The following is an 11,750-nucleotide window of genomic DNA, read 5'->3' as shown; positions in this document are numbered from 1 at the left end:
GCCCCCTGGTAAAACAAACGTGTTTGTCAGAGAGAGAAAAAAAACTGATCATAAAATGTATCATAAAAAGGAACGATGGTGTTGTAGAAATGTAGCGGAGTAAAAGTACAGATAATTGCTGTAAAATGTAACGAAGTAAAAGTCAAAAGTGCACTATAAATTCTACTTAAGTAAAGTACAAATACGTGGAAAATTTACTTAAGTACAGTAACGAAGTATTTGTACTTCGTTACATTCCACCACTGGGAAACCATATTGCTGTTCCATTACATTGATATGCCACTGTGAGATAAAAAGTCAAGACCCAATACCATGGGGAAAGCAAGAGATTGAGCAGGTAAGACAACACAAGGCAGAACACAAGAATGGCCGGAGACACAGAGGGTAAGTTCAATCCAGCCTAGTGGTTGCTTTGCAGACCCATTTGCCAAGAACAATGGCCCATTCAACCATGGATTCAGCATTGTAGAGGTTCTGAGGTCTTTCCACAGGCGCTCGTTCATCAGTGAGAAAGAAGCTCCAGTATCCAAAGTGGCTGTTCCACTCCAGTTTCCTATTGTCAGAGGCACTGTATAATATTGATAAGACAATAACTTTTACAAAAGACCAGAAAACAATGTTAAGGCATTTGTGGAGAAGAAGGATGGTTCATGTGTTCTTCCTACATCTCACAGTAAGCTATTTCGTTGCTCTGATTGGTTAGATCTATCCAATTGAGTGCAGAGGCATTCCCCCCCTGTATCTGTTGAAACATGCCCCATAATTACGTCCCAATGGAGCAATATCAGACTCATATTCTGACTAGAATTTGAGTGTTATTTGAGTGTTATTTAAATAAACTCCTGGGTTCTGGGAGGGTGTTTGGCTCGGGGTCATGGTGCAAAGGACTCTAGAGTGAAATTACTCCGAACCATCTCTTTAATCATATTCCACACTATGCAAACTCATTAGTATTTCATACTGATTCATATAATTATATATCATAAAATAAAGCAACACCAAAGAGTTTTTTGTACTTTTTTTTCAAGTTTGCTAGATCGGGTAGCGGTCCTGTAGTTCGATGGTAAGAAACTACAAATTTGACTTGCTTCTTATTTCCAAAGCCAGTGGTGGATAGTGCGTGTGACAGAAGAAAAGTGCTTTGGTGTTGCTTTAAGTCTGTTACTGAGACATACAGTTCTGTTATATGCTCACAATTGTCAAATCCTACTGATGGTATTAAAAAAACATATCAATGCTTAATGACATTAAGTCTAAATATCACTGGATATTTATACAACAAATTGAATTAATTATATGGGTAACTATTTTCATTATCATTTATTATATTGATTGAAAACAAGGATAGATAAAGAAAAATAATTAGGAAAATCATTGGTTGAGCAATGAAATGTCACACTGCAACATGTTCTTGGCAACCAACCACAAGGCTAGAGTAGTCTAAGCCATTGGCCTGGATGAGGAGAGGTTGGATGGTGTCAACTGTGTTAGGATACCTGGACTGCAGCAAGCAGGTACCAGTGTGTTCATGTTTCTCGCATATTTATAGATCCAGACAGGAAAAGTGAGAGGGCTCTCGATAAAAACACAAAAATATACTGCAGTTGTTGAAATCATTTGAAATTCTTTCTCTCAAGTTAGATAATATACATATTGCATAATGTTTGGTGCAGCACTACAACAGGTTCTCAATGATTAAATCTATCAAAACTGGTTTGTCATTCAACCATCTCCTGTTACAGAGCAGATGTCTTTTGCAGTTGAGGTAAAATAAAATAACTGAACTTAACTAACAAGTAAACAGAAGATATAGAGAAACCCAATGGCATTGTGCATGTCACACCTAGTGAAACATCATGGCCTAAATATAAACAAACATATAGAATTTCCATATCTGTGAGCCAAGTCCCTTACAGAATTCACATGTTGATGCCAGCATCTATTCGGCCCACAGGTGGCCACGACATCATCTCTTTCCTTCTCCACCTGGCTAACAACTCAAGAGGTGTGTATGTGTGCATTTGACCTTGAGTCCCTGCACTGGCATCTACAAAACATGCTTCCATTAGCTGTCCTAAAGGCAAATACATAGTCCCTGGCTCTGACTTTGTCTTAGGCCTCCCCTGCCCTCCAATTTAAATGGTAAGAAAGTATGTAAAGTATATGGTCATAAGAGACCTCAGGTGATCATTCACAATGAACATCAGATTCAGCAAGGTGCGTGGAACCAATAAATTGAATACATAATGCATCAAATGGCTCACAAAAAGCAAGAGGTGGCAAATTCAAACTTTTTTAAATTCACAGAAAAAATGAACAGGATCCAGATGTTAAACAAAAAATATTTCATTATTTATTTGCAGTATAAACATGTCTTGTTGTGTTGGTTTCCATATACTATACAATACATAGGGTCAATTTATATCCTTCATAAATCAGAAAAATGAACTGCCCGGTTACCAAGCCGTTTTATACACATATATAGATTGCATCTTTAAAAAATGTATACAGCACATATAAAACAGCTATTTGACATGTATTTGAAGCTGTAACACAATGTAGATGCATTGTCAAAAAATCCCTGAAAAATTCCTCAGTGAGGTAAGATAAACATTTTTTGTCATTCACGTATTGTTCTCTTTCCTTGCTCTCTTTCTTTCTCTCTCTCGCACTTCTCTCACGCTCAACATCACACTCTCTAACCATGATGTAGCTACAAGAAATTTCACAGAAAACCTCGTTCCTGTGTTCTGGCAATATACAAATAAAGAAAAACATTAATAGTTTCTCTTTTTCATTGTTACAGACACTTAAACATTCCTCCACGAGAAGCAGCGTGAAATCAAAGATTTACTTTTTTAAATTAAAAAAGCTCTGTACTGAAATACATTTCAATCCAAGGGTGCGAGTAAAGTATTTCTTCTCAACTTTTCCTTATTGTGACGGGGTGCAGTTTTAACACCTACCATTTCCCATGTGGGATACAGTCACTATTTTTGATGCTATATTTAGGAGATGACTCTTTGCATATCTGCTCAAAATACATATTCATGTATGTGTGTGTGTATATGTATATTTATATTTGTATGTATATATATATATATATATATATATATATATATATATATATATATATATATATATAGAAAGGCCACAGGAATAGCATAGAGCACATAATGGAGTAAAACTCAATTAAACTGATGGCATTGTCTTATAGGACAGAACAAAAATTTCTGTTAAGCGTACAGCTAAGTCTACATGTTGTGTAGCTACCCAGTTCTTGGGCACATGAATGTGATGCCAAGCCCTGTACTTTGAACAACCCAGGTGAAGACACCTCAGTGTCAAAGCAATTTACAATGTATTTCTTGGAATTCTAGTACAAAAGGAGAGGAATTTAAAAACTCGAGGCCATTATTATTAAAAAAAAAAAAAACAAACACTGCAAAAGTAAAAGTTTCTTGATATATTGCAGAGAGTAACAAATACAACCTCGACTGACCCGTTAAAGACCATTAGTCACTCATTATTACTACAAGTTGTTTTTTCCTCTTATGAACAAACCTTTTCAACAATGTGTTTTTTTTTCTGAAGATACAAAGAGTATTGAACAGTCAGCATTAGAGATAATTAAAAAGGTTATGTAAGGCCTGCTTAAAGCAACCCTGCCAACTCCCAACACTGACCATTTGCATGTTTCTGTCTTCAGAAACCCCTCTTGCTACACACTCTATGCTGCCCTGTCCAGCAGACATCCGTGTTCAGCAGAACAGCAGCAGCTAAAGCAGTTAAAAAAACAGTTCCTAGCATTCAGTTTCCATCTGCCATGAGTCAATTCTCCTAACCTGTTTATGCCCCAATACTAGAGAGCATAGCAAGCTCATACACAACAAATAATAAATTTGCTTTTTATTTTAATTCCTATAATTAATTGTTGTATACTGTAATTGTAATAATCATTGTAATAAAGGCCTGAGGGTGATCCAACCCTGCACAAAACAAACACTCTCTCTTAAGGAAGTGGGGCTTGTTGTTGCTGTGACAGAAAAGGTCCCATCTTTTGTATGCGGCAAAGGAACAATAAGCTTTAAGTAAGTGCATCCCCCCTCCACCAGTTCAGACCCATGCACCAGGCCAGCTGCATGGGCACGTCACAGCCTAGGACTGGCTGCCCCTCTGAATGTCTCTTTATCTCTGTGTGGAGTACCAGTTTTAAGTGCCAAGAAGTGAAAGGCTTCACCACTGTGCAAAATGCATTAGGTCATTACCAACATAGAAAAAAAAGAATCCTAAAAAAAGAGAAAAGAAAAAAAACAATTGATTACAAATTTCAATTCTGTCTGTTGGTCTGTTGTCTTCTTCAAAATACAATCTAGAATTCACCCAGGCCATACTGTCTTTGAATTATTTATATTTGGGACAAAAGAGCTTTTTTATTTCATATGTGTATATGTGAAGTGAAAATGTATACAAATATACAAATGTGTATGACACATACTACTGTAAGTATATGTACCAACACATTATATATGCATGTGCACGTTTGTGTTTGCTTTGTTGAAAAAAACAAATCAGACCCTACATTCAGTAGAGTGAGATCACCTTATCTGAAGAAAGAAAAGCATAAATCCCAGACACTACATTGGCACCATTCATGTCAGGAGGTTGAGGGCACCCTCCCAACAATAGACGACAATAAGTTTAGCACTGCAGTTCCGTTCCCCTTTCTTTGTATGAAGCTCTGTGTGGTACTCAGTCTCTCGCTTCTTTTTTTCTTTTTGATTTAAGAACAAAAAGAACAGTCTATTCCAAAAGGCAAAAAGCTGCATCTCAAATCACAGAGGTGGCAGCAAGACAGGGCTTCAAGAGGGGTCAGTGATCCCTTCCAACAAGAGCTACTCAGAGCAACAGTCCCAAGGCCCCTTTGCCACAGTCCCTCTCCTTTTCCTCTTCCTCCTCATACTCCTATCAGCTTTGCACCTTTCATTTGAACTCTTTAGCATTTTAACATTTTAGCTGTTAGCTCAAAACGCTTCCCATGTGGGTAATGGGAAAGAATAAACATTCAGATGAGTGGCTGCTGGTGCCACCTGGCCACGTCATCGTCTTCTGTCTTCTGGTGACCCGATAGGGCATCTCATGTGGACTCCAGAGTGTCGAGCTGGAACACGTTGTGATTAGTGGGTGTGGTGAAGAAGAGCTGGTCATTGGGGGAGCGGTTGTCACAGGGGCTGTTCAGCCCCAGTGTCCTCTCAAAGTCAAGGAGCTGCCCCATGAAGTTGAAGTTTGGTGAGATATTGGACTTTTTGCGCTTGACAAAGTCATAGGCGTCGTTGAGTGACAAGTTGAGCTTCTGCATTAGGTAGGCCACAGTGACAGTCACCGATCGGCTAATACCTGCCAGGCAGTGCACCAGGATGCCACACTTTTTGGAACGAGCTTCATCTATAAGAACAGAAAGAGAGGAAGAAGCAGGTTAACATCTTGAGAGAGAATTATGAGAGTAAATGCAGCGCTGTGAATAGTGGAAGTCTGGCAAAGGACAAAGCTGAAAGACAAAGGACAAAGCTGAAAGCACACACACACTACACTGGGGGTAATAAATATGGTTCAAATCAATAATAAAAGAAAGTGAAACTGCTGTAATTGAAGCAGGAAACACAGACCTAGACTTAAATCGAAAATGAAATCTTGCATCTGAAAGGGAATGAATTCTGAGCAGGGCAGCACTGCGTGCTAAAGGACAGAGGCAGACATAATTTGAAGTGGAGGGTTAATCGTCTTGTGCTGTCCCTGGGCTCAATTCTGAAGGAAGTCTGAATGTCAGATATGAATGAATGAATTTCTAAGAAGTGAAAAGGTAGTGAAGCCACAACTACATTGACAAATGTGCCCCTCTAGTAAACTATGTTCTTAACACTGTGTGCTAGAACACCAGACATTATGTATTACTGTCTAGTTAAATGCTGCTTCATTCAGCAGCATTGTAACACGGCGTACTAGTGAGACATTAGCAATAAGCATACCAAACACTCACTCTTTCTTTCCTTCTAGTACATGGATGGACACAACACATTTCAGCTAAAATGAAGCCGACTACCTCAAAATCAATGGCTGGGGACAGTGGGAACATTCATTACACAACTCCTAACAACTCAGTTTCTCACAATCTATTTATTTTACTGCACAATCACTCTGTTTAACTACTGGGCTTGGGACTGCAGAGTACATCTAGACATGTCCAGCACATCACTATGCATAATCCATATGGGAAGCAGTAATTACTGTCTAGTGGAATAACAATAACACCTACATTTCTAGTATCAGTAGTGGTATACTAGTATTTACCTTCATTAGACACTATGTTCTTGTCATACAGCTGATCAGAAAAAGTGGCAAAAAGTAAAAGTGAAATTAAGGAGGAAAACATACAACTCAAAGCCACAGAACAGGATGTTATGACACATTCTGGCACACACTGCATTTCCTCCCCTTGTTCAAGAATTTGTTTTGGAAGCAGGTCAGACTTCAGTGTGACCAGAGGAAATAATGTGTGGTGCTGGTAGCTGAAACAGGTCTCCATTTCCTGTTGTTTGCTCTGCATAAGTCAATACACCATGTCCTCTAATTCAAAATTCTGAATGCTGAAAACAACAACAAATGCCACTTGGGGTGCATGACACATTTACTATTACATTTTAAACTGGTATAGATTCGGATATGTGCATAAGCTTTTTAAATATCTACAACTTTGCTTCATATGGTAAGAACAGGGAAATTAAACTTTAAAAAATATTTTCTTCACATGGTCACATCCTAACATTTCCATCTATTCACATTCTACTACCACACAAACTGAAAGCCCAAAGCCTGATACTGATTCGATCTTTTTAGAAGTCATTATTTCTCCTCAACAGTACCACTTTGTCTAAAACACACAGTGCTCCGGACATACTGGATGCTTTCCCAAGTATGTAAATTGAAAACAACTATTCTAGAAACAGAATATATGGTTTAATAGTAAAACACATTGTTTTTGATAAATGCAAACCATGTTTGTCAAACAACTAAAAATAGTCTATGAGCAGATTTAGAAACCTGAAACAAGGCAGAGAGCACAGACGCCAACATGTGCTGAGCACTTCCCCAAAACCTTAGTTTTCTCAAAATGGCTTCCCCATTCAACAGCTATGTGAACAAGAAGAAACAGGCCATTGAATGTAAACTACTTCCAGGTGCACTAAAGTGGTTGTAGACCTGCTCTAGAGAGTGAAAAACAGATTAATTGGCCTTTTGTTTGATGAGCGAGCATGCCCGGATAAAAAGGCCTGTCATTTACTTGTTGTTGATGTTGATCCCTCTGTTGTTGATCTCTCTAATCTCATAATAGTAGATGATTCATTAACTTTGTAATTCAAATATGAACATCAGTATCATAGGTTGAGGAAACTGCAATAGCACCTTTTAACCCACAGAAGCCACAGGGTGACTTTTCCTGAAAATTACCATCTGTCACGCTTAAGCGCCCCTCAAAACCTGGAGAGGAGACAAGGAGACCCTAGAACCATTCCTGTGTCTGATTTTCTTTTGCCACTTTAGTGAGGCCTTGTATGCTGAAAGATTTCTCATTCCAACAATTACTGGAAGAGAAGTGGTGGTGAAGTGCATCACCACTTCTTCAAAAAAAGTTGCAGTCCTTTGATAAAAATAAAAAAAGACTTTCCTTAAACATGTGGGAAGCTTTGTGAGTAATCTGAAACATGTTGGAGGTTCTTTTCACACTCTGAACAAATATGTGAAGTGAACAAGAGTTTTCTAGCATTGCGCTAATGGCATTTAACCGATCCATGCAGCATATTATTTTATAAAAGATGACTAATATCCCTCTCACCCTGTATTAACACTTATTAATTTCTCTAAAGCTAATAGAACATCACTACATTACCACACGTAATCTTTCCCAGTTCCTTCAAATTGTCTGAACCTCTGAGCAGTTGACAGATGACTGTCTCTTCCTGAGATAATTCAGTTGGGTAATCTGCTGCTGAGCACTAGTCAATCAATAACTCAGCTTCCTGTGTGCTATTCATTCAGCTTGCAGATGGCTATCTGTCCTCACAGTTCAGTGAGTGCCGCATATTCAGATAAGGTCTATTACACAACCTGTTATATGGTAATAATAAACTGTGCCAACATAATTTACATTAGTGGGCTTAATTCCTGAAAATACTTGTAAATTGCAATTACATGTGTAGATTGATCGAACACAGTTGCATGAAGAAGTCAACAAGCATTTCTTTGTTATATTACTATAGATGGCAAATAACCCTTTCCTTAATGGGAAAAATAACGAATGAGCCACAAAAAAAACAGATAATCAGCTTGCATTACTGGCACTTAGACTACAAGTGGATTCACCATGAGGTAATCTCTCAATGCCAGACACCACCACACATATGCACCTCTCAAACATTCCACTCCAAACCAAAGGCCTGAAACATCAACCACTGAATGTTAAGGTAATAATGTACTAGAGAGAATGGATGTAAAGAAATGCATGAGGCTGACTACTTACCGATAAAAGAAATAGCTTCAGGGAAAAACTGTGACAGATTTTGGCTCCAATGATCCGAAATGGGGATTTGTTTGTACTTGAATTCTCCATCATGTTCAAACATGTTGGGCAGGTTGGGCGTTACGTTCAGGATGTACTTAATGTTGTACTTGCCCAGCACGTCCAAATTGGTGGAGTCCTTGGCACAGCCTAGGTAAAGGTATGGGAGGATCTGGACTGGAAAGGCTGGTTGGTTGTTGGGTAAAGGGCTGCCTTCAGATTCTGTGGCACTGCCAGGTTCACGGTCAGACTCCCCATCAGAGCAATCAGAGCTGATTCTCAAGCCCCCCAGGCCCAGAACGGAGGCAGGGGGTGAACTACTGGGGCAGGAGCAGTCTAGGTTAGTTTCGCAGTGTTCGGGGTATTCTGTCTGAAACTTGTTGAATCCCCCTGTGAAAAATATTCAAACAATCGCAATAAGATGCTGGCTTGTGATCCAAGAGAAATTCATACAACTTGTTATTTATGATTCATTAAAACAAATATAAAACCATCATGAAATGCCTTACATTCCAAAGCAAGAAGCGAGTAAATAAACAAATAGCCAAATATACAAACACGTCAAATGTTAGGCTATGTTAAGTAGCCTAGGCCTAGTGATCAAAATTGAGTGGTAGCCTATTCAAGTTCAGATTGTCATTAAATAAAATGCTTAACCTTTTATGAATGGCAGCTAAGTTAACCTACACAACTTGGGGGAGACTTCAATATCCTATAGGCCTTGACATTTAAACAGAATCATATGGTGTTTCGAGGTGGTATTTCTCAAGAAATAAAAAGAAACAAAAATCTATTTAAGTTTTACTTGCACCCACGGCGGGTAGGTTATAGGCTACTAAGCGGTTCTTCCTGTTCATTCATGAAATAGCCTACTTGCCTTGTCCTGAAGGAAGACAACATGGCGGACCCATTTTAGCTATTAATTGAAAACATGTTTCTTTTCTTATTATTATTCCACAGTGTTGTCCCTGATCACCGCCTTTTACTTATTTCTATATATTCCAAATTGTTACAAAGTAGCCTAAGTTAATTTAGGGCTAGGCCTATTTCATTAAATCTAGAAAATTACACCGTGCCGATTTGATTTCACGCGTGTCTGAGTAAATATTACAACCAAACAATATTTTGCCAACAAATACCAAGTAGGCCTAAAGGCTATGTCGAATAAACCTTTCAAACCATTTCAATTTCTTATATTTAGATAGCTTATTCGTCAGGGTGACATAGCGGCAACAACAACCAACCAACAAGACAAGTAGCCTAAACGTTCCCTGAAGTTACAGTAGTTTCAGTGTAATAGCACACAATGTTGCAACGGTAGGCTGCTGGGCTAAAATGTAGCCTCACAGGAATTACAACTTTTAGGCACGTTTAAGAGTCTATTGCAGGTGACCATTAACACTTACCCAATGCCCAAAACAAATCCATGCCAAAACTAAGGCAACTGTTAAGGAAACATATGATCAATACAAATAATTGTTTTGGTAGGTTAAGTTAGCCTACATAAACACCCGTATAAAAACACCTCCTGTTTTACAGTAGGTTACGAGTTCATAATGCTGGTTAATGCTGGCTAGTGTGCATGTCTACATTGTCTACCTTAACACTGGCATGGTGCGCGTCAGTGTGGGTCATCTTACCCTCAAGATAGTAAGCCTTGCACCCGTCATCTCGCAGTTTCTGCAGGAGAAGTCCCAAAACCGAGGTCGCTGCTCCGTTCTCTTGCCAATCCGAAGTGGCCTCATCATATAACACCACCGTATCCGTCTTGCAGCGTTTGACAAACTTCTCTTTATCCTCGTTGTTGGGGATGATGGATCGGATGGGTAAATTCCCCTTTTTCAGCCTCCGCAGCATAAGACCAGGAATCGCTAAATTTATTGCAGATTCGATGTGTGATGATTCGAAGAGCTCGTGCGATCGGCAATCCAACAGGAGCAACGAGCTCACTCCGGATTCCAGTTCATCTTGCAGCCATTCCACACTTTTGCTCGACATCATAATAGGCACGTCCCGGGAGCTGCTCCAAAGATTATTTTTCATTAGGGAAATATAAAGAGGCTGTTATACTTAAGTGAAATGAGGGGGGAATTTTCGCCACGAAGAAATAGAACTTCCCCTTATGAACAGAGCCACATGCGCGGCAAGATAGTCCCCTTTCAACCAAAAAAGTAGGCTATGGTTGCGAAGAGGTCAAGCGATTTTCAGTACACATTAGGACTATTTGTCGTTAGTCCTCCTCAATTAGAAAAGAAACCGTAGTATTACGTCCATGAGATAGCTGATGTATCCTACTGTATGGAGGCCAGTGATTCTAGTTTAAAGAAATCGCAAATTCAGACGGATAGTGTAGTTCATTATTTAACATGTTCAATGGTCCTACTGCCTCAATCTCGTTTGTCATTTCCAGCGAGCCGCCTGACAGTCAGTAATAAAGGGCTTTTGCTGAAGAGTGGTGTCACTGTGAGGAGGAGTCGACAGTGTAAGCTTTTAAAGACGCAGACGACTATTCTGTTTGGTAGTCTCCTCTTTAAAAAGGTTTGTAAGAAATGCAAAACATCTCATTCATACAACAGATTTTGAAGACCTTTGAGCATTACTGCGTCTTTCTACTACATAGGGCCTGATAATAAAATGTAGGAGGCATTGATTAACATGCATGAAAAATCTTTTGAGCACAGTTCAGGTGTTTCCTTCTCTCCAAACCTGTTTGTTGTGATACATAGCGATGGCATAAAAGACATTTCCTTTCAACCATTTTCATTCTTCAATCTTTCCATTTTTGTTCTTGACCTGGCTTTTTATTAAGAGACAGGCCATAGGCCATTGTACTTGGTCCATTATGTAAAAAGCCATACAAAGATTTGTGTTAGTAAAGCCACACAAAGATCAGTGTTGTGGTTTAAGTCTACTTCTTTAAAGTTCAAGATGATTAACTGAGTTAATGAGTAAATGCAAAATGTGATGGATAAGATGGTAGAAACCGAAAGATCTAAAATGTGTAAGTTCACTTTAAATGTAACTCTGCTCATCTGCGCAACTGCCTCAGCAACATAACAGCTATGATTGTGAATGGAACGTCCTCGGGAAGAAGTATGCAGCAAAAAATAAGTCCTGGCCTGGCCTGCCAAACAGG

The 11,750-nt window shown here is 39.0% G+C and overlaps 1 protein-coding gene across 2 annotated transcripts; it reads right to left on the bottom strand.

Moving 5' to 3' along the window:
* Nucleotides 1–2,330: 2,330 nt before the first annotated feature.
* Nucleotides 2,331–11,053, bottom strand: dusp7 (dual specificity phosphatase 7). Of its 2 annotated transcripts, XM_042089010.1 has the most exons (4): nucleotides 10,214–10,242; nucleotides 10,021–10,058; nucleotides 8,576–9,004; nucleotides 2,331–5,445 (listed from the first exon to the last, which is right to left on the bottom strand). In XM_042089010.1, exons 1-4 carry the CDS (start codon nucleotides 10,225–10,227, stop codon nucleotides 5,138–5,140), a joined length of 789 nt encoding a protein of 262 aa, XP_041944944.1. In that variant the 5' UTR covers nucleotides 10,228–10,242; the 3' UTR covers nucleotides 2,331–5,137. The 2 variants fall into 2 exon arrangements, with proteins under 2 accessions (XP_041944944.1, XP_041944943.1); XM_042089009.1 differs by lacking the exons at nucleotides 10,021–10,058; nucleotides 10,214–10,242 and adding an exon at nucleotides 10,255–11,053.
* Nucleotides 11,054–11,750: the final 697 nt, after the last annotated feature.

Source organism: Alosa sapidissima, chromosome 4, assembly GCF_018492685.1.
Source record: "Alosa sapidissima isolate fAloSap1 chromosome 4, fAloSap1.pri, whole genome shotgun sequence".
NCBI lineage: Eukaryota > Metazoa > Chordata > Actinopteri > Clupeiformes > Clupeidae > Alosa > Alosa sapidissima.
Note: the sequence above shows the minus strand (reverse complement) of the source record. Positions and strands in the feature narration are given on the sequence as shown.

Bases quoted from the DNA above. Each gene is read 5' to 3' on its own strand.
- dusp7 (XM_042089009.1), bottom strand. From the start codon at position 10,657: ATGAAAAATAATCTTTGGAGCAGCTCCCGGGACGTGCCTATTATGATG. The intron at 9,005-10,254 runs GTAAGATGACCC...TATTTTTCACAG, and splicing joins CAAGGCTTACTATCTTGAGG to GGGGATTCAACAAGTTTCAG. The intron at 5,446-8,575 runs GTAAGTAGTCAG...CTGTTCTTATAG, and splicing joins TGAAGCTATTTCTTTTATCG to ATGAAGCTCGTTCCAAAAAG.